Below are 22,983 nucleotides of genomic sequence, written 5' to 3' on the forward strand. Positions count from 1 at the left end.
TCTCATAAATGATTTCTAGTAGAAATCTAAAAAATTTAAAAGAGGATACATTACAAAGCATGTGACAAGAAAGAGGGTCTGATCATCTTCCTAATTAGATGTTCTGGAGCAGAAATCCACATCATCATCCATGTTGGTCTGTCCTCTACTCCCGACCTGTAAACTCTCAGTTGGCTGACGATCCATCCCAAGGCTGAGCTCCATCTGTTCTCAACGGTCTTGCCCTGCATGCCCTCTTGTGCTCCCCAAAAGCCCCTGTTCATGCCTTGAAGCATTTCAGCTGTGTGTGCTGTCTCGCCACGTGTCTGTGATCCTGATGAGATCACAGCCCTGCAACTGCAGACAGCAGTGTGGTTGCCCTGCTCCCACATCATGCTGCATGTATTAGTGTTCATGCACTTCAGAGAGGCAGCTGCACAAACTGACTTCCCAGAAGGGGAGTTAGAGCTTTCCCTATGGTGTTGCTAACCAAGTCCTGTAGGTCCTTCGGAGTCTGTGTGCATGTGTTTGGAGTAACCCCATGCTAGCTCTGTTTTGGAGAATCCCAGTGTCATGGACTTCAGTCTAATGCTTCTTTGTCCTACTGTTCCCTCTCTGGTTTCTTCCCTGTTCCTTTATCTTCTTCCTTAGCTATAAAAATGATAATAACTGATAAAGATAATTGTGCAGAAAAGGGGTGGGGAAAAATGTCTTCTCTTGTTATAGACCCCACCCTAAACATCAATTTCATGCTGCAATATTTGTATTTAGACGTGAAATAACATTTTTTTTCCAAAGTAATTTTCCCATTTTAATAGCAAACGTATTTGCTCATCCCCAGTATAAGTATCCAAAAATTCATTAAGTCACAGATAAAGTAAATTTTAACATGGTAGTATTTAAAGAATGATGTACCAACTGAAAGAAGTTAGTGCATCCTTATTATTGAACAGGTTAGTAGAATGCCTTTACAGGGACTACTTGAAGATATCACAACTTCTTTCAGAGGTTTGAGTGCTTGACCAATAGAAACATGTTGGAATTGAAAAAAAAGGAACAAAAGAATTTCCAGTGGGATTGATTTTTAAGGCTGTGTGTGCTGCAGCACTTCTTGAACTTACCTTGTTGTTTGTGTGCCATAAAGGTGCTAGAGAACCAAGACAAAAAGAATACATTTCTGGAAAGGGACCAGGAACGTCTTAGGACACAGTTCTGGCAGGAAAGATAAGCTTGGAAAAAGTGAGCATGAGAACATCGTTCTGTTACTTGCTCTCACTTTTTTTTTTCAATTGAACATTTTTTTGCATGTTCTCACATATGACATTAATGTGTCATAAGATTTCTCTGAACTGAAAATATCCAATGATGTTTTGAGTGTTAGTGGTGTTATAAGGCAGCTGGCAATGCTATATTCTGAGTGATTTCGTGAAGTGCTGAGACTTGGTTTATGGAATATATAACTTCTGTTTTAACGTCTGGTATGACTGCTGTTGTTCTATAATTACAGCATGCAATGAGCTTATAGTTCAAAGAATACTTGTGAAATAGTGGAAACTTTTAATCCTGTTAAAAGGAAAATTTCAAATGAGCTAATATTTTCCCCATTTCTCTTATTTTCAGGAGATGGCTGTGATCACTGGATGCATTATAGTGATGCCACTAAAACCAGAAGTGGATGGGCCAAAGAATTATTAAATGAATTCAAAAGCAATGTTGAATTGCTTAAGCAGGCTGTGAAGGATCAGGTCATAGATTCTCCTCCCAAATCACCACCTGCTGTATCTCCTCAGAACCTACAAACAGGTATTTTGTTTACATCACTAATTCTCTACTTCCAGGAAATAATAAAACTATGAAAAAAAGTGTTCTTTTCAATAATTCCATCACTATTCTTTCTTACAGGCAAGGAACAGATACCAAAAGGAACATCTAGGGCTTCCTCTGTATCTTCCCAGCAACCAAAGGGCAAACTGATGTCTAGTCCCATTGTGGTTAGACTTGCAGATTTCAATATATATCAGGTTCGTTTCTTTTAAGTTAGTAAAACTGGCGTTACTCCACCCTTGATTGTTACATAGCTGTGGTTTTTAAGGAACAATATGAAGCCCATTGAAATTAATGAGTCTTTCCATTTATTATTGGATTAGACCTTTATTGACCTGCTTCTGCTTTGTTAAAATAGTGATCCTATCACAATTGTGTTGGATCTAAGTTCTATTGTTCTCCAAATTATGAATTTGGAATTGAAATTCAGTCTTTTCATTGTATGATCTTATGTGCCCAATATTTTAATATGTAGTTTTGTATATCATGTTTTTCTTATTATATTTTTCAAAGTACATTAAAAACTGTTAAGAAGTTTTATTAGGTTTTTAAAATCTTTTTCCAGCCACTCCCTCTCCAGTGATACTTTGAGCAGACACTTTGACCATTTCCATCCCTCTCCCCTTTGTTAGAATAAGTAGATTTAGGTGCTTGTTGGGGTCCAAATTGACTATTCTGGGGCAAGTGAACTAGAGAAGCATGTCTCCATTAGGCAGAATGGTAGTGATGTGGGAGGATGTACTCTAAGTTTCAGGTCCTAACAAAAATGTTTAGTGTGTGCCCTTTATCATTGTGATTTCTGCTTATCACTTCTGGTTTTGTGGGAGATTGCAGATTGTTGCTGGGAGCCTTCATCTGGATTTGAAGTGGTTTTATACTATTGTTTTGTACTGTTCATGTTTCCCTTTGCCTTCTGCTCTTGTCTTCTCCTCTCTACACAAACACAGTTTCAGTTTTTAAGTTGCCATTATTTCTATGCAATTTCCTAAAAGCTATTTTTCTAAATAGATCATTTTGCTTGAATTTTTGTGTTTGTTAATGCAGATATCTTTACCTCTAGAAAACAGCTACATAGTGAAACAGGCTTATAAAGGTCATGTATTCATTATTTCCAGTGAAACTCATTCTGGTAGACATCATATATTCAATATTAATACATTGGGTAATTTCAAACTAGCAGTTTGACCTCATAGCTGTTGAATGGAAAAGCTTTGTTTTGCCAACATACTTTTTAAACTAAGACACATTCAATGAAATTTAAGGCCTAATATATAGCAAATATTGATTTCTTATTTGTTTCATAATTTAATTGTAAGGAAATGGAAATGGAGATTACTGTTCCATAGTGTCTTGATTCTCCTGTGAAGCAGACTTTCAGCCATATCCAAGCATACACATCTCTGCCAGGTGCATGCTGGACACCTTGCTTCAAGCACAGTTTGAGAGTTGGTCTGTGTACTGGAATTTGTTCTTTTGACAATGCAAGAACTACCTAACGTGTGTAATAAACTTATCTAGCTTATCCATCCCTTATCTAGATCAGACTGTATGGAAATGCACTCTATCCAAGTGTAAATGTTTCAACAGGAGCTGTAGTATTTCCAGTAAAAAATCAGATCATTCTAGGCTTCTGCTGAACACCTTTGAAAGTGACTTGCTGCCTGTTGCCTCTTATGAAGGAAGGGGGTCTGGTACCTTTAAAACAGTTTTCTTGCGAAACTGTTCTATGGGAGTCATTTCTGCTACAAGGCAGTTAAGTGTTTCTCAGCACTGTGTGTTGTACTTTGTGTTGTGCTGTTTGGGGGCCTACACCCAAGAGCAGTGGAACCTCACTAGGGACAGTACCGTGCAATTGCAAGTGCTTAATCATTCATAAGAATGTAATGTGTTAATGAAATAATCTTTCATCTTTCACAGGTTTCAACAGCAGACCAGTGTCGTTCTTCCCCTAAAGCTCTGATCTCTTGCAATAAAAAGTCACTGTATCTTCCACCAGAAATGCCAGCTATTCATATTGAATTCACTGAATATTATTACCCAGATGGAAAGGATTTTCCTAGTAAGACTTCCTTTTTTTTTCTGGGTTTTTTGTGTTTTTTTTTTTTGTACTGAAGCATAAATTTTGTGTGTTACTTTCACCTTTTGTGAAGATTCATGCTCAGAAATAGGTAATGGCTTTCTAAAATGGATAGAGCACAAGACTGCTCCACTTCCACAGTGCTTGCTCCTGGCAAACTCCTGTGAATACTGTTTTTTATAAACATGGTTTTTCAGTCTGAAAACACTTGCAGCATTTTTACTGGCACATGAATTATTCATTCTCCAGCATCCACATATTGTTTCTGTAGCTTCACTGTCTGACTACATAAAAGATCTCAAACTATTGCAGTAATGCCTAAAATATAATGAAGAGCTGCTGGAGTTATTTGTAGGAATGTGTTCTGTGGCTGGCCTTTTTTTATATACAGAAATGCTAGTGGATTTCTTGGGGATGGAACTTGAGGACAGCAAATTTCTGTGGTCTTGCCCTTCCTCTGTAATGAGAATATTCTCCCCATTTCTTCAGACTTAATTCTATTCTTAGTTACTAAAATTCAGTCACTTGATTGGAATGAGATAAATAGGCATCGCTTCAAGTATCCCTTAACAATTAATTCTTCCTTGAGACTAGGTTCTTTCTCTGATGAAAAGTAGTGGTGAAAATATAAGTTTATAGAAAGAAAAGAAAAACCAACCCATAAACTTTTTACTTATTCTAATGGTTTTGTTTTCTTTTCTCTTTTAGTTCCATGTCCAAATTTGTATGGCCAGCTGAATGCTTTGCAGTTCACCCTGGATCAGAGAAGTATTCTTTGGCTAAACCAGTTTGTGTTGGATTTGAAACAGAGTCTTATTCAGTTCATGGCCATGTACAAGTTAAATGACAATTCAAAATCAGATGAACATGTTGATGTGAGAGTGGATGGACTAATGTTAAAGGTATGCTGTCATTGAGTGAGGGTTTTGTGCTTCCTTGGAAGAACATTTCTTCTCTTATTCTCTTACAAATACTTAAATGAATGAAGAAATGCTTCTCTAAAAGGATATGATTGTTTGAAGACAGGCATGTTGTTTCCTGTACTCCTTCATCTGAGTTCTGATATTTTGGTTTTGATATTTGGGTGTTTAGGTTTTGCATTGAAGATCTGAGTGGGAGTACTAACAAATTATTTCCCTGTGGTCAGTGAACTTGACATAGCAGAACTAAAAAGAAATTGAGCACTAAAGTAAAAACAACTAGTGAAAAATTAATATTTGTACTCTATATCAATGCAAGAGCCCTCCCTTGTTCTTCTGGTTGTATTATATCAAAACTCTTTCATCTTGTTGGTGAATGCCCTAGAGTAAAGAAAGCAGTTCTCCTGAAGGTTTATTTCCTTCTCCAAAACCCATTCTCACCATTTTCTGCTTCATGCTGGCTGTTGGTGTAGTTCAGGTACATGAGTTCTCTGTACTCTTATTCCAGAGGAGTGTTGCTTGTTAACATAGCTGAACATCGAATTTGTGTTTCTCTTGTCTTCTCCTTCTTTGTAAAAAAAGGATTATTGAGAAGATAAATTTCTCATTCATCCCCTGTTTGCACTGGGCATTTCATTGGTTTCCAAGGTTCAGAGGTGAACAAAACAATTCTTTTCAGTGGTGCCCACAGCAGGTTTCAAGAGTTCTAAAATGTCAGCATATGGACCGAGGGTTATCTTTCTTAAGCTCTTGCTACATTCTTAATGGAACTTTACAAGGACATGGTTTGTACTGAATAAAAACAGTTATTAACAGCAAACAACTGGAAATCTGCAAATATAGATTGATCTGATATTGAATTATTACATGTGAAATGCCTTCTAAACTACAAGAGGATAAAAGTATTCTTGATTCTCAAACCTTGATTCATATTATGTCACTCCTGTATTAAAAGCATTATTTTTATTCTAGAAAATGATGAATTGATGTTTACATAGCATATAGTCAATTATTTTATTTGGTTGTTTTTTTTTTTGAATCCTTGTATATAAATGAGGAAGCTTCATTACCTTTTAAGTGAAACGAGGAAGTTTTCATTACCTTTTGCCATTACCCTTTTAAGTGTCTTTTGGAATGCTTTTTTTACTCCTACTTTCTAGATTTATAATGGAGATACTGTGATAGAAGGCAGTTTCACTGATATTTGCAAAATAAGAGTGGCCAAGGTTCATGTTAACAATTTAAGATTCAGGATTTGGCATAAAATATGTTTACTTTAAAATATGCACTAAAATTATGCAGGTTAAATACCGTGTGTTGAACTATTTTGTTGTTGTTCTTTAGGAGTTGAAGTATATTACTATTTTCCTGATGAAACAAATGTATTATGATTATCAAATAATTGTCAAGAATACCTGATCTATATTCTGTGATATTAAGAATATTAGGTGCATTAGCACATTTAACTGTTTGCTTGTGTCTTAACATGGAAATAAAATACTGTAGTACTCGGTATGGTGAAAAACCCTATCTGACATGCCAGACTGAACTCCAAATTATAATTCTTTGTTTTTCAAAGCTGTATATTTTGGAAACACTTTAAGAAACTTTCTACTAAGCTGCTTGAGTTGAAGAAATGAGCCACTTCAGCCTAATACAGTTGAACTAAATTTAAGACCTTAAGATAAGAAATACGTTTTGTACAAATATTGATGCCACAGCATCCTTCTTAAAAATGAGAGAAAACATAAATCATAGTCTGTGAGCCCGACACTGTTCTGTGTCACTGTACTTGATTTCCCATAAAACTGTAATTATATTCCTTTGTATAAACTGTTATGGCTATAATTCTGTTTCTTTAATTGTATACCTTCTTAATCTACATATTTTTAACTAGACAAAATCTATTTCTCCCTTGCAGATCATAATCCCATTTGAAAACAAGCCTGAAATTCATAAAGATCAACCTCGTGCACTTTCCATTCAAAGTTCAGAGATGATTGCTACGAATACCAGATGCTCACCAAACTGCAGACACTCTGATCTAGAAGCTTTGTTTCAGAACTTCAAGGACTCTGAATTTTTCAGTAGAACTTTCACCACTTTTCCTAAGTCCCCCAAAAATTTTAATCTTTTACATCCAATCTTCCAGAGACACGCTCATGAGCAAGATACCAAAATGCATGATGTTTATAAAGGTTATATCATCCCAGAATTGAATAAATATGCATTAAAGACATCTGCAGCTACTGATGTTTGGGCCATGCATTTTTCCCAATTTTGGGTAGATTACGAAGGAACGAAAAGCGGGAAAGGCCGGCCAATAAACTTTGTGGACTCCTTCCCGCTTTCACTTTGGATTTGCCAGCCAATAAGATTTGCAAAGTCACAAAAAGAGCTGGTTACCCATAATCAGTCAGCCTTGAACATTCCAAAAAGTGAATCTAGTGATCTCTCTAGTAGATTGCAACGTAAGAAACTTCTAAAGGAGTATTACAGCAGTGAGATGGAGCCCTCAACCAATGGCATTCAAATGTCTGAGACTTCAGGAGCGCTTTCTGAAAGCTCTTCCTCCGATGCAGACGTAAATGTTCTTGTCCATGTTCAAAAACATGTAAGCGTGCAGATCAATCACTACCAGTACCTTTTTTTGCTGTTTCTCCATGAATCTCTTGTATTGCTACTGGAAAACTTAAGGAATGACGTAGAGGCAGTGACAGGAAGACCTGCAAAGCAAACAGATGTCTGCATTGGGATTCTACTGAAAAGTGCAGAAGTAGCCTTACTGCTCCATCCGGTGACTCAGGGAAACCCTTGTAAATCTCCTCTTGAGGAGGAAGGAGGTCCTGTGGCATCAGAACTCTCCCCTGTGGGAAATGAGGAAACTCTTACTTCAGAGAGTAAATTAGTTGGTAGTAAGGTAGTGGAAGCTGGTATTACTAATTTTGGTTATGTAAATGACTGCAAGCCTCTGAATGCCGAAGTTAATAAAGGAATTTTGATAGATCCTCTTTTGTTTAAATCAGACAGTAATACGGATTTTCAGAAAGCAATGTCATTTTCCGATGATGCATCAGATAAAGGTTTGGGAGATACAAGTGAAGGAGCAAGCAGTGGACTTTTTAGTAGAAGTGATTCAGAAGAGGTCTGTGGACCTCTAAGTGAGAAAAGTAGTTTGAATCCTAGGGATTCGGTGTCCATTCTAAATAAGAGAGAAGATTCTACTGAATTTTTCATTGATAAAGAGGATGACAGAAACATATTCTCAAATAAGTTAAATGAACAGGAAGGCACAACTGAAGGCTGTCCTAACCAAGTCACTGACTTGGAAACAGAAACTGGCTTAGAATCTGAAGAGCTTGAAATCAACAAAGAGAAAGTGACTTCAGTTAAAATGTTTGCATCCCAGCCTTCTTCAAGGTATAGAAGATTTAATACTAAATCAGTTTTCCTAGTCATTGAAAATATTATCAATCTTGTTTACCACAGACTTCTAGTACTTTTAGCAGTCAGGGAGGGAACATCTTAGGAGTTGGACTCGATGATCCTTCCAACTCAGGCTGTTCTGTGATTCTGTGCTCTAGTAGATGAAAAGTTTTAAAGCATGTAAGAAGTTATGCAGTATCCAGCATTCAATGAAAGTCAAAATGAAGTGCTAGCCAATTGATTTAAACTATTTGTTTTCAGTTTAAATGTTAGGAAATGTGTATTGAGAGAAGTATTGATACAAATACCTAGATGAATGTATATTGTTTCTAGATTTACTTCTTTTACTTAGCAAAGCATACTTGAATAATCAGATTTTTTTCTTTTACATCTTGCCTGGTCTAGAGAAAAAATTCTAAGTAACTTCCTAAGTATTTCCTTTAATTTTAAATAATAATGTCCTCATATCTTTTTGTTTTATAAGTGCTAAGCCTAAGGAACGTTGCTCATCCAACCTCCCTGCATTCTCTGTTTCTTACAAAAATATGAAGAGAAGTCCTTCACAGGTCTCTCTGGACACCATCTCTATTGATAGTATGATGTTAGAGGATCATTTGATAGAGAGTGATGGAAGTGATAGTCAAAGCTTTCTGGAGAAAGGTAAGTTGTTGGTTTAATAAAATATTTTTAAGCAATACATTAAAATTTTGTTTGTTATTAAAGTCCTTCTCAAAAGGATTCTAGTCCAGCAAATCCTGGATACTTTACAAGACTATTTCTGTTACCTTCACCAGTAATATGAAGTGTATTCAGCACATGTCTTTTCAGGGGAAAGGGATAATATGTGCTACTTAAGCAGCACTATTTAATTTTAACACTGCTTAATTTTCCTCTCTTAAGGAAAGTAAAAGCATTGAAGTGCTGTGTTACAAATCTGAATTAAGGAAAACTTGTTTCTTGCTGTGCTTAAATGCAACTGCTTTGGCTGCAAGTACTTACAGGTTGTAGCCTGAATCAGTGTTACACTTGAAGTGGTAAAAAAGCTTTCATTTTAGAAGTGGATGAAAAAGAAATGAGTTTTCACTAATGCTCACTGTGCTAATTACCAGGCAGATAGATTTGGTAGTCTCCTTGCAGCTCACCCCTTGAGAAGTAGTTCCCAGCTATTGACTGCCTGATAGCAGGTATTTGTCCAATTTTTGCTCATCTGTGCATATACTGATGAAATAATTTTCTCATGTAAGGAAATAGAGTAAGAAGACTTTATTGCTACCTCTTTCAGATAATTCTAATTTGCATGAAGACTGACTATTTTTTTTCTGTAGGATTTCTCTTCAGTCTAGAGCAATAATGAGAAGACTGCTACACTTGCAAGCCTGTTACATATTTGAATTGTAGGAGTATTCCTACATGTGCTTATGTGGGAGTATGCCATAAAATAAATTTTCCATTTTAAATAACCTTTATATGTCTTTTTAGCTTGTTCAACAATATTTAACTGTAGATTAAGTATGCTTTCCATTTGTCAAGGAAACACTATCATGATTGCTCTAATGAAAAGATATGTAGCTTACTTCTCTAAACATACGAGCATCTGTTCTAAAGGCACTGTGCAGTATTTTAGATACACAACTTGGATTTTTTTTTTTCCAACTGGGTCACATTTATATTATTTGATTTGGAAGACTAAAAAATGCCTTCACAGTTTTTTTTTTTAACAGTGCATGCAGAGTGCGGGTTTGGTTCTGTCACAATATGCTGCTTTACTTTTGATTAGCATCTAGAACTTAGCTCTTTGTAAGAGGAATGGATTTGGCAGTTCAGTCATAGGTATTTCCTTAATAAGCCATTCGGCTCATGTTAAAAAATGAGTTAATGTGTGCATACACTAACAGACACTGACTTTATTCTTAATGTAGGAGTGATTCAGGTTATGCTGCGCTAACTTTGCCTTTTTTCTGATATAAATATGGAAGGTATTACAGCCACGAACTATCAAAGTCCATCAGAAAATGTCCATGAAGGAGGCACAGTGATTGAAAATTGTGATGGGTCATCTCCAGATGCCATGAGTGCTGCTTCAGAAAATGCCCATGAGACTAGTGAAGAAATGGTAATACTATTGTATTTCATTAGAATACATGATTCCATAAATTAAACCTTAAAACAGAACTAAAATGGTTTCTTTTAGAGGTGATTTTTCAAGTCATTAGAAAAATCAACCCAAAATAGTAGTAATGATGATGAACACATATCTTCTGATACCAAAGATGCCTTAAAACTGGCTTCTACTTCTTTTTTAAAAATACTGCAACCCAGTAATTAGAGAAATGGGCTGACCACTATGCAGATAGCCAAAGTTTAGTAGCCTATCCTAGCTTTTTAACCTGGCCTGATTCAACACTGCAAGTGCTTGGTTGTGCTTATGAAATGCCTGAAGTTTAATGCAGTTGTAGGTAATGTCAGATACCTGACATTCCAGCTATCACATAGGTAATGTGCTTCTCTGTCAGAGTAAAGAAACTCTGTCACATCCATGGCTTTTCTAGCCAGTTCTGAGTTGGTGTCAGTGGGGTATTAATACAAGTGTCTGTCTTTGGGCAGGCTGTTGAGCAATCCATTATAAAGCCAATGTGTACAAAAGGAAAAGAAGAAGAAAATGAGAAAACTTTGCGCTTCTGTGAGCACAGATACAGAGGGATTGGATACAGAGGGATTTTTTCCTTTTGTGATGGAAAAGGTTTAGACATCCCTTACAAACAATCATTGTAAATTCATTCTATAGTCTTATATTGTTTTATCTGGGTTTTGTTGACAGATGTCTGTTGTGGTTTTTCAAGTATTTGGTGTTAATGGTGAAATTGACATCAGAGGAGAAGACACAGAAATATGCTTACAGGTCAACCAAGTGATACCGAACCAACTAGGAAATATTGGTGTTCGACAATATCAGTGCAACAGAACTGTTGGTAAGAACTAACAATTCAGGATGGTGAAATTGGAGTTGGAAGCATTTGTTCTAAGTAAATAAAAATGCAAAGAAAGTTTTATGTTAGACTAGCATCCCTTTTATGCTGGTTTAGATCTCTATTTTCTTTCTTCATTGCCGTACACTAAAAAGGAAGAATAAGTAAATAGAACTGTGTATGATCATGTGGGTAGAAAGGTCCATTGCATTGAATTCTGGTCATTAGTTTGCTTTTTTGAAAATGAAGTAAGCTACATTATGTGCTACATTATGTACATTTTGGCTGGGGTAGAATTAATTATCTTCATAGTGACTGGTATGGGGCTGTGGTTTTGGTTTTGTGGTTTTTTAATAGTTTTTCCCTATTAAACTGTCTTTATTTTAAGCCACAAGTTTTCTGGCTTTACCCTTCCAATTCTCTCCCCAGTTCTCTCCCCAGTCCCACTGGTGGTGGAGTGAGATGCTGTGTGGGGCCTGGCTGGCCTGGCTGTTGGCAAGGTGGAACCACAACACCTTCCATTGTGTTATGGTTTCAGAAAGATGGAACTCCCTTATGACTCTAATAGTATTTTACTTAATGTACCTTACTTTGAAGGAATGTTTCTTTTTTTCAAAATCAGTTTCTCTAGATTAAATGACACAGTTTAATCAGGTTTATAATATGGGATTTAAGAAAAATTAAAGAATTTTTCGCTGTCAGGAAATATGAGCTTTAAAGACAGACAACTGGTTTTGATTTGGTTTGTGTTTTTTGTTTGTTTTTGCAGGGGTTTGGTGGTTGGTTGGTTTTTTGTTTATTTTAATCTTAATACGAAGAGTGTAGTCTCAAGCCAGATATTTGCACAGCTAGATCAACCAGTGTCTTGTCAGACACTTTGCTCCCCTCTGCCAGCCTTCTACATGGATAGCTGGATGTAAGCTCTGTTACACTGTAGGGTTTTTGGGGGAGATCCCAGACACACCTGCTTCTAGTTCATCTCCTTTCCCAGGAAATAGCTGTAGCAGCTGTTGGCTGCCATTTTTTTTATTCCAACCTTCTATCAGCATGGTTTTTGTTCAGGAGGTGCTTCAGCTTCAGAGGTGGTACAGCCTCTGATGCCCTGGCTAAAGAACCCATTTACTGGTAAGCTGAGCCACTGCCAGCAGCTGCTGCCTGAGCAGCTGTTGCATGGTGTTGTATTCAAGCATCTGAATGCTAGGAGAAGGTCCAGCAGGGAGGACTCATGGCTGACCTTCAGATCATGCAGCAGGCAGATTGATTCCTGGTTATCTGCCATATCCTCTGTAAAAGCCAGAGGGAGTAAATAGTATGAACATGCCACCTTCCTGCTCTTGTGTGTATCTACAGCTTGAACCTCTGATAATAATAATGCTTCTCAGCTGATAATAGGAGGCTTGTGCACTGTCTAATTACTTTGTGGATTGAAAAGGTATGACATGATTGGAATCTCCAAATACTTCCACTTCATATCTCTTCCTTTTCTCTTTCTGGTGGGTACCTGAATGGGTGAGCCAACAACACTTTTTTTTTGTTTTATGAATTGCTGGTCACTCCTAATCTATGACATACATCTTCCCTCCACTATGATTTCTGTATTGTCAGGAATCTTCTGTAGCTGCTGCTGCTCCCCATGTCTCATAATCATTTCAATTAGAACAAAAAGAGGAAAAGTTTGGAAAAAGCTTGAGAAACAGGTCAAAAGAGACTGTTTAAAAGAGTTAATGGTAACAAAATACAACTACAAGAACATTTGTGCAAATGTGTACGATAATATCCCAATAAAAGCAACCTCCTTCTTCAAGACCTTTAATAAAACTTTCTTAAGTGCTGCATTAGCAATTGAAACCAATAACCTGAGGAACCATGCAATGCAGTGAATACTCAAGTTATAATTACAGTCTACAAGATGTTCTGGATGAAAATAACTATTTAAAATCTACTATACTGTTAATGCAGTAGATGTAAAAAGGGAATAATGTGGCTAAAAGCTGGACTAAGTTGAAGGCTACATGGCACCTGTCCAATTCCCTGCAGGGCTGGATGCAGGACTGCAATATTGCAATGATCTTGCCTGGCAGCAAATGCAAAAGAAGGCGGGATGGAGTATGGCAGAGGTGTTGTGGGAGGGCTGTGCTTTTACTGAGATTTTACCATGCTGAACATGCTTGTGAGAAGGCAACAGCAGTTCACAGCAGGTTCCAAAAATTTTAACATACTTTTTATTCCATCTTCCCTTGACACTGGCCCTTTTAGGTATCTGCAAGATAACTAAAATTGTCTCAAAGATGAGGCTGAATGTGTGGTCTTTTCCTCTGCTCTTTTTGTGTATTTAGGGTTCTTCCAGCAATGATGCAGGCACTCTCTTCAGGTGCAGAAATGCTTAGGGCACCTACTGCTTATTCCTTTATCTGTATGTGTGGGAAGTATATGTGCCCTTGAGGGAAATTAAGTTTCCTGAAGCAGTTGCAGAGATTCATTGAACAGAGTGGTCATTGTTCTTCTATCTGGAGGGTATCTCTTCTTCTCCTGGGCTGCCGGTAGTTTATTCATTTCCCGCTGGACTGAGCCTAAAATGATAGTTGATATTTGTATTATGGTTTTGGTTCGTTGCTTTGTTTTCGGGGTCAGTTTTGTGGGGGAGGGGAATATGAGATTTAGCACTTCTTAAACATTGGAAAGATTTAAGGATGGAGTTGTGGCTGTTGGTGTGGAAACCTCTGTTCACAGAGGTAACAAAGGGAGAGATTCTGGTTCACAGCAGAGGATAAAGATTCTCATGTGTCTTTGCCTGATTGACAGTGGGTCCATCTACCCCAACTCTAGTGCCAGTAGACAACTGTGTAAGTCCTGACTGCTGCTGTGGCAGGTCATCCATGAACTGGCACACTATACAGGAAGAGGAACACAATTAATGTACAAATAGGAAAGCAAATCAATTACGTTGTCAGGCTGCTGTAGCTCTAAGCACTGTCCGTTGCATGATGAATTGACGTAATTTGGTTGGTTTTTCTTGAGTTTCTTGAGGTAGCTTTCAAGTTTCAATGCTTGTTTGTTCTATAGTTTCTGAGACTGTGATTCTTGTCATAGAGATAATTTCTGTAGCTCAGCCATCATAGTAATGAGATGACTTGAGAATCCCACAGCATAACTATTTTGTACAAGAAATGGATACTGCTCACGCACCTCATCTGGTTACCTTAAATTTTTATTTTAGTTTAGTTTAGTTTGTTTTTTAGAACTTTTTAAGTTGAATGTTGCAATAGTTTTTACTGTATAAAGATACTGAAATTAGCAAGAAAGTCATAGGGTTTTTTAACATTCAAATCTATTGCCACTCAAGTAATGCATATGTGGTCATATTCTCTATCTTACTGCACTGCTGTTTATGGTTCCTAAGTCAGGAAGTTCAGCCTTTCCAAGAAAACACCTGCTCTCATGAGAGAGTGAAGTGACTTTAATGTTTTCCTGAATTGAAATTTAAGGACTTAGTGGAAAAGCATGCAAAATAATTGTTTTCCCATTGTCAAGACACCAAGGAAACACACATTTATTTTTTTTTTTGTGGATGATGATAGTTCTGCATTGTCCTTTCTCTTGTCACAGTGAGGTAGTAGCCCTTATATGTACTCTCTATTTTTTGTATTGAAGTGATATACTTAGAAATTTGCTCTGAAGTTCTGTATTTGCAACACTACCTTTTATGAATAATAACTCTATGGTGCTTTTTGGAAAATCAGTTGGATAATAGACGCAGAAATTACATCATAATTGATTTTTTTGTAACTGCAAAATTTTAATGCAAATTTGTTTTCTTTTTGCAACAGGTTCTGACTGTAAATCTGTGGCTGGACCTGTTAATTCATCACCTGAGATTAGTCTGAGATGGGAAAGCGGGCCTAGTGCTGTTGTACATTCCCTGCTAGCTGTAAAAAATGGGTTTCTTCAGTGTCATGTGGAGAACTTCAGTGCTGAATTTCTAACATCTTCTCTCACAAACATTCAGCATTTTCTAGAAGATGAAACTGTCGCAGAAGTGATGCCCATGAAGATAAAAGTTTCTAATGCAAGGATTAATTTAAAAGTATGTTAACAATGAGATACTTGGCTGCTCTAAAAAAAATTGTGTTCTTGTTTCTTTGATGATAAACTACTAATCTGGATACAGTTAACTTCAAAGAAACTGCTATCATGTTCTGAAAGGTCTTCAGATAACACTAAAACAATTTTAAAATCCATAGATTTGGTTAGCTCTGTGGTATGCCTGGAGGGGAATTATCTGCATGACCAAGCTATTTGTATGAATTAATATTTTATACTATTTCCTCTCCCAAATCTTTCTTGTAGAGTGACAGTGTCTGGGAATTTCATATGTAAGGTACATCAAGCTTCTAGAGGCACAATTTGCTTTTTCTGGTTGGGCTTTTTTGCTTAGCAAAGGATATGGTTTTCTAATTACAAGCCATGGATTTTAAAGGTTATTTATCTCTCCTAGTTGGAGGGATAGTTCTTGCAATGAAAGTTCTGTACAAAATAAGGAAAGAGGTTATGGAATTCCAGTACAAACCATTTGAACACTGTTTCTTACAACCCAAATTTCATGTTCTGCTCTACCTAGAAACAGATACTAAACAATGGAAGCATTTTTCAACACCATATCTTAAAATATTAACAATAAAACATTAAGACGACACTTCTGCTCAAGTGTCCTAGGGAACTTTCAGACATTTAAGAAGATGGTGAGTTCTGTGCTGTACAAACCACTGAAAGATAAGGACAGTTTTTTGAGGGATGTAGAAAAACGAAGAAACAAACATAAAGATAATTATTACATTGCTTTGGACAGTAATAATCACTCATACAAACTTTGAACAGGGTGAGGATTGGAAGAGCAGCTCCAGTTCTCAATCTGGGGCTAAGGTCTTTATTCTGCCAAGATCATTATTGACTGGAAAGGTAGTTTTCTTGTGTTCTACTAAAGAATACATCAGTATTCCTTCCCTCAGTGATACAGCCCTTCCATCCCCTGAAGATCTTGGGGCACTCTTTTAGAGCTGTTCCTCCTCTACAGGATTAGCATAGCACAAGCATTTTCTGTAAGAACTGTGGATCTGTTCCTCTCATTTCAGTGGATCACAAACATGAATTCCCAAATGCAAATAACGAAGTCTTTACATATAGTCATTTGCATTTAAAACCAGGATTGTGCTAGTTTATTGGCAAGAAGGCAGACTTACGCAAAATGTTCTTGAGAAAGCAGCTGCTTGAGATGGGGAATGTACAATAATAAACTGGCAACAAGATTCTACTTGGCAGTAAAAGCACTGAAGTGCTCACTCAGCAGTGCACACAAGTCATGGTGAAGTTACTCATGATGGTTAACAAACTGCAAATTTGACATAGAGATGGTTCATTTCTACAGAGTTGTTGTGTATTAAAGAGTAAGAAGATATGGTTAAAATGTGTGCTGCATCTCCTATTCAATGCAGTATGTTCTTTTTTTTTTTCTGCATGAGACTTGATGCAGTGTGTTTCATGGCAAGGGAGGAATTTAAGAAATTATTTTATTGCTTGCATTTTCTGCTGAAATCTCAATGCTGTTTCAAGAAACTTTGGAACCTATATCTCAACGGCTTTCTTGGTACACTTTTACTGCTGATATGTATAGTTTCTGATTATCCTGGCTGTGTTATTCTGTTTGACAGGGATAATGAACTATAAATACTTACTGGGAAGACCCCAAAGAAGTAATTTGTGAAGCTTCTCTTCTGTTAGATACAGTAGTATAATGAAACTGAAGCTGGTGTCATCCCAAATTAAATTCTGACAAGACAAAATCTGCTCAAGAATGATAGCTGTACCCATTCAATCTTAAGTAGTTCAAGGGAAAAATCAGATAATATATAGCACAGGCTTCTTATCTGTGATTCAGAGAGCTCCTGAGCTAACAAATGTCTTGAGTTGGGATATAATCTTATTGAGATGTCTTTAAAAACACTTTGAAGTATTTTAATCGGACTATATATTGAGTTCAGCAGACTTACTCCAGAGATAATTTTCAACCTTTAATACAATCCCTGGGGGAAAAAAATGAAGCCAAAGTTTAGTGGAGGTCCCATTAGATGATTCTGCTCTGAAACATTCCCTTTCAACTTTCATTAAATCCACTTATTTTTAATTAAACATTCCAATTATCTATTTTTATTTCCTTGTTAACTCTTTTTTTATTATGTGTATTTTTTAGGATGATAGTCCACGTGAAACTCTTAAGGCATCTGAGCTTGTACCCATAAAACTGCATATTGACATACTCTGGATAGAAAGAAATGATGATGGCACTTTTCTCATTAGAGGTTTGTATGTTCCTGCACCTTCATATCTCAGTTCTGTAATCCTGTTGTTTTTTCCTTTTTGCATACATGGGACTAATTATGAAAAGATAACTGATGATAATTTGTGTAAGCTGTGTTGCCATATGCCATGATTCTAAGTGTAGTCACAAAAAGGAAGATTATCTTTTCGAATAGTGTATTGGCTGTGAGAACTCACAGCTGACTCAACCTGGGAGAAATAAAAATATGCTTATAATCTCATCAGGATATGCTTCATCAGTGCATATCACTTCATCATGATAAGTTTAGGGTTCCTTTGTTGCTGCAAAGCAAATTAAAAAATTGTCTTTCTTTAGAGATTACCAAGAGATTACCATTTTTGTTGTTTTGTGTTGCAGCTAGTAGTAGAAACTACTGTAAAACCATGACCCTGACTTTTTCCCTTGATGTACAACAGTATATTTTAACAAATGTTATAGTGCAGTTAAGTTACAAATGCTAGAAAGTTTCTTTAATGCCAAGTAATTAAAGTTATTTTCTAATTTAAAAACTTGATTCTGCAGGTTTATCACACTCTTTACTCTTTAAATGTAAATGCAGTCTTCAGAGAGACCTGGAGACAGTATGTTAATAGCACTATTAATAGTTCTCAAATTTCTGATTATTCAGAGTGCATATTCTGTGGTGATGATACAGGTTGGTATAAAAATGTGTTTATTTTCTTCAGGCTGGAAGTTACATATTGTTTCTTTCATCTTCTAAAAAGTTATGTTTTTAATTAAATTTTATTCTTAAATTTGATTTTGAGAGGCAAATATCAATGTACTTAATATTATGTTTGTATTAGGTGGGTTTAACTTTGTATTGATAAGAATAAAGCTTAACAATTTTTTTTGACAAAATCCCTGCACACTATTTCTGTAATGCAGACAATCAAAAAGTAAATGATGTGTCAAAGATGAAGAATTCAAGCAGTACATTGCAGCAAGCAGTGGGATCTGTTGAACGTAAAACACAGGACCAAGCCACGCAAACTACTTGGGAAACACCCAGACCTTCTAAATCAAGCAGGGATTCATCTGACTTCCTTAAAAATGAGGTATTAAGAATTCATTTTGACTTCACCTTGCTCCCTCAAAATTATATTACAATCATTATTAATCATAATTTTAAGGCTGTCTGGGGATGAGCCTGTGATACTCTTCTGTTTAGAAGTCTGTTTGAGGTGGAAAATATGGATTGTTGATATTATAGTGTGGTTCAGCAATTTAATACTGCTCTCTAAATAGTGTAATAATACACTGCACACTGACTTTTCCATTATGTCAGAGGGAGTTTTATAAGGGAGTTTTATTCTCCCTATCTCCCTCATTCCTGTACTAAACAACTGCCAAAGACAAGGGACTTGGCTGTTTGGTCAGACCCTTACTAATCTATCAGTCATACATAGATTTTGAATGGATGATGACAGAAGCCACACAATAGGCTGTTTTTCTCACTGACTGTCTTTCTGGTAAGAATCTGTTCCTAGAACTTAGAATCTCAGGTCATTTCCATTCCTCTCCAGAATGGAAATGGCATAGCTGAAGCACTGGCTAGCCCACCTTTTGGTATCAAATATGGTATCAATTTAATGGTATCAATTCTCTCCATGTTCTACACTTACTGAGAATCAGTTGCAGTTGACTCAGCCTCAGCAACCCTCCACCCTGCAATGAATGGGATCATTTGGTATTTTAAAAGTTACTGTAATGAAAAAACTCATCAGTATGGAGGTATACTAATAGGTTTCTTTTCTAACCCAATCATTTCAGCTTATTGAAGAAAATGAATGTCTCAAACAGGAACTAGCCAAAGCCAAAATGGCTCTTGCTGAGGTCCAAATGGAAAAGGATGCTCTGCTTCATCGCATGAAGAAGATGAATGTTGATCATCAGTAGGACAGTGTTCTATTGGTGCAAAACATCCTCATCAGAACTGCAAGTGGTGGTGGTACCTAAAATACTGTCTGCAAATCACTTGAAAATGTGGTTATTTTTTTGCTTACAGACAAAGTTTTTTCATTGCAAAGAAATTGTTTGTGAACCCGGTACTATTCTGAAATTATCATTAAGCATTGTAATTTTTCTCAGCCCATTTTAAACTGTAATGATTTTGGAATAACCAGTTTATACTGTACTTTATTAATTTACAGAGAAAAAAAAAATCATATCATCTACTTTTAATATTATCAAAAGAAATGTTATATTTAAAATGTTTTCTGAAAAGTGGATGGTTCAGCAATGAAAGAAGGTGCCTGGGTACATAAGAGTCCATGTACCATGCCTCACTAACAACGTGTACCACTCTTTCTAAGGTTATGTTGTTTGATTGTTGCCAGAAGATATCTATACAAGAGGTTACATTTGCACTATGATGATACAGGCTAGATCCTCTAGAATAGTATAGCTACTGAAAATTAAAATATCAGCCCTAAACTGGCCCTACATTCAGTGTAATTTGCCCCGAGAGGATTTTAAGTATATTCCTCTGGTGCTATAGAGTTCCGTATATCCTTTCCATATGCACTCCTAAAATAAAACAGTAAATGCTGGAGAATTTAAATAAGAGGGCATACTACTGGGCTTTCCTTCTGCATGAAGGTCCACTGTATCTGTACAGCTGATGTAATTTACACATTCACACTTTATTTTTCCTTGCTGTGTGAAGAGGATGTAGCCCTGATGTAGGATCTGGCCCTTTGTGACAGGTGAGCTTTGAGCCATTTTGCATGCATGTCTGATTCCTGCACAACTTATCAGACATGCCCAAGGATTTGGTTCAGTTTATTTAAATAATGTCAGTGCTTGTGAGGGGGAAAAATCCTACTGGGATTCATTGATTGTATATTGTGCTTTTTTTTGATAAAAAAAGCTGTAGAGAGTCACTTAATTACCCAATGAAATTGTGAGATTACATGAAATGTAATTATACAGTTTAAATAATGGGTGATTTGTACAAATGGAACAATAATTTTCAGCTAAAAACTGGTACAGATGAAAAGTAAAAAAGCACAACACTGTAAAATAGAGACTATAAGAGTGTGCTTCTAAACAATTTAGGAAACAATGTACAAAACCATACATGCCTGTAAGAGATTGTCTTTGCTGGAATTAAAACTGATAGAATAATTTAACTAGTGACCTTGAATCTGACAAATGAAAATCTTTTAATTGCTACCACAATTGTTTCTGCTCCATAGGATGTTGGAGGGAAGTTCTGTTTGTAGATAAGCAAACAAATCTCAAAAAGTATTTAGTATCCTGTGGTTTGACTTTGCATATTCAGGTTGTCAAACCAGTTTTAATTAAAAGGGTTTTCATCAAAACTTTTTGAAGGGCACATAATTTGCACTGCTGGAAATAGTTATTGAAAGTGTACAGATTTTAATCAAGAAGTCTGTGGAAGAACAATACAGTTCAGGCAATATTTTAAAGCCTGCCATATGAAATCCTAGTTGAAACTCTTCTTAATGCCCATGGAAATTTTTATTTTATTATTCTGAATTAGATGAAAAAATAGACATACAAAATTTCTATTAGAGAAACAAAATATTTGTATTTAAATAGTTTTATTAAACAACACAGTATTAAATATGAGTGGTGCAATTACACATAAATACAATGTCAGATTCAGGGGAGGAGTTCTCCTTTGGTTTAACTCTGGATGGTACTATTAAAGTAATTCTTATTTGTTTTATCCTTGCCAAGATCTAGTTGGAATTATTCTGAAGAAGGAATGTATAGAGTGCTTAGTAGCATGTTGCTAGAATATTACATTGAAAATTATCTAATTTTTAAAAAGAAATAAATAGCAATATCAAATGTCTGGGGTTTTTTTACTACATAAACTAAAAATTTCTTTTTTTTTTTAAAAAAAAAAACCCAAACAATTGCAAATCAAATCCAGAATAACAGCCCAAACCCACCCTTCTCAGTACAGTTGTTGAAATTCAGGGTATCACTTCCTAGCACTTCATTATAACTGAATATATTTCTCCTTCATGGCTGTTGAACAGTAATGAAAATCACCAGTGGACAGTTCAGAGGAGATGGGTGTGCTTGGTTGTGAGCTTGACAATACTGAGATTGATAGTACTGTGTCAAATGTGTTTTGCTATTGAAAAAATCTGCAGAGGGAGAGTTAATAAATTAATGTTTGAAAGTACAAAGTTAAACTAAGCTCTAATAGGCTATACTAAACATAGTTACGAAAAGCCTCAGAATTAAAAAAAAAGGCTTAATTCATCCTCAAGGCTCTGCTGGTGTTCATAGCTTCCTTCCTAGACAGGAAGTTTGTACTATCAGTAGAGCCTCTTGCTTTTATTCTGCAAAGACCTAAATAGAAGATAGTTTGGAGAATTTAATTGCATATAGAAAACTGACTCCAGAAGTCTGGTAGGAAAACTGTTACCATGTTTTGTTTTACATTCTCTGTGGAAATTTAAACTGGTCTACAGTTTAGCTTAACACTCTTCATCTTGTTTAGAAATGCTGGTTTAATGTCTAATGAAGCTTTCACATTAGCTCACCTGAAAGAGGCTGTGCCCTTTCCCGTGCTTGGCCTCTGAATCCTTCTGGCATGTGCTGTTCCAGTTCTCACTGCAATTCTGATTTTGTTGGTAAACACCAGTTTTAAATCAAAATTCTGTGGCCTTACAGTATTACTTATAAAAGGCTCAGTGAAGAGGGGGCTTTGTAGAGATCATACCTACTCTTTCTAAGTCCTTTATTTCCTACTTCCATTAGCCATGTCTGTTTCTCACTTAGAAAATTATTTGGGTGTCTTAATCTGGGATCACAAGTGATCTCTAAAGGATAACTGCTAGCTCCAGAAAACTTCCTATGTCTGCTATGATAATGGTTACCTTTATTCAAAATAATTTTATAATAAATGTGAGGAGACTGTGATAATAAAAGTAAAGACTTGTTTCAAGCATCTACAATTCCAAGAATACGAAATGTATGTAAGTATAGCAGAAGCAAACTCCCTGCAGTGACCAGATTTCAGGTAAGTAATGATGGACACAATGGTTTCTATATAAAATAATGTGCTCGCGTTGGTCTAGTTCTTAAAACATTAATTACAAAATGCTTCAAGTCGATTTTCAGCTCACTGTTGTCATCTGCACAGTACATCAGATTCCAGTTCAGTTGTTGGTATAAATGAATGTATTTTTCTCTACTGCAGGAACAGAACATCACCTCTCTGGTATGTTAAGTAGCAATGACATTGTGGGCACTTGCTGTGAAATCCACTAATTCACCCCTCCCAGCAGGGAAATGAGTTTTTTGACAGCCCCGCAATACAACCTTATCTTTTTTTAATTCCAACCCATGCCACTTCTGCTGACAGACTTTTGAATAGCAGCCTCATTTCCTGTGCCTCATTGTGAACCCAGTGGCAGGCTTTGTAGTGCT

The 22,983-nt window shown here is 36.2% G+C and overlaps 1 protein-coding gene across 9 annotated transcripts in view; it reads left to right on the top strand.

Moving 5' to 3' along the window:
* BLTP3B (bridge-like lipid transfer protein family member 3B) overlaps nucleotides 1-21,387 on the top strand; it is a 47,763-nt gene extending 26,376 nt beyond the window's left edge. For 5 of the 9 annotated variants that reach the window (XM_086885825.1, XM_086885828.1, XM_086885824.1 and 2 more), the window contains 12 exons: nucleotides 1,600-1,782; nucleotides 1,882-2,000; nucleotides 3,721-3,862; nucleotides 4,589-4,782; nucleotides 6,722-8,220; nucleotides 8,711-8,886; nucleotides 10,203-10,339; nucleotides 11,045-11,195; nucleotides 15,020-15,276; nucleotides 17,437-17,545; nucleotides 18,454-18,623; nucleotides 19,339-21,387. In XM_086885825.1, coding sequence (XP_086741951.1) covers nucleotides 1,600-1,782; nucleotides 1,882-2,000; nucleotides 3,721-3,862; nucleotides 4,589-4,782; nucleotides 6,722-8,220; nucleotides 8,711-8,886; nucleotides 10,203-10,339; nucleotides 11,045-11,195; nucleotides 15,020-15,276; nucleotides 17,437-17,545; nucleotides 18,454-18,623; nucleotides 19,339-19,464 — 3,263 coding nt within the window. In that variant the 3' untranslated portion in view covers nucleotides 19,465-21,387. The remainder of the gene's footprint in view (nucleotides 1-1,599; nucleotides 1,783-1,881; nucleotides 2,001-3,720; nucleotides 3,863-4,588; nucleotides 4,783-6,721; nucleotides 8,221-8,710; nucleotides 8,887-10,202; nucleotides 10,340-11,044; nucleotides 11,196-15,019; nucleotides 15,277-17,436; nucleotides 17,546-18,453; nucleotides 18,624-19,338) is intronic. The other 4 variants (XR_015285869.1, XR_015285871.1, XR_015285870.1 and 1 more) reach the window with 1 other exon arrangement.
* Nucleotides 21,388-22,983: the final 1,596 nt, after the last annotated feature.

This window comes from Cyanistes caeruleus, chromosome 4 (assembly GCF_971803275.1).
Source record: "Cyanistes caeruleus chromosome 4, bCyaCae1.hap1.1, whole genome shotgun sequence".
NCBI lineage: Eukaryota > Metazoa > Chordata > Aves > Passeriformes > Paridae > Cyanistes > Cyanistes caeruleus.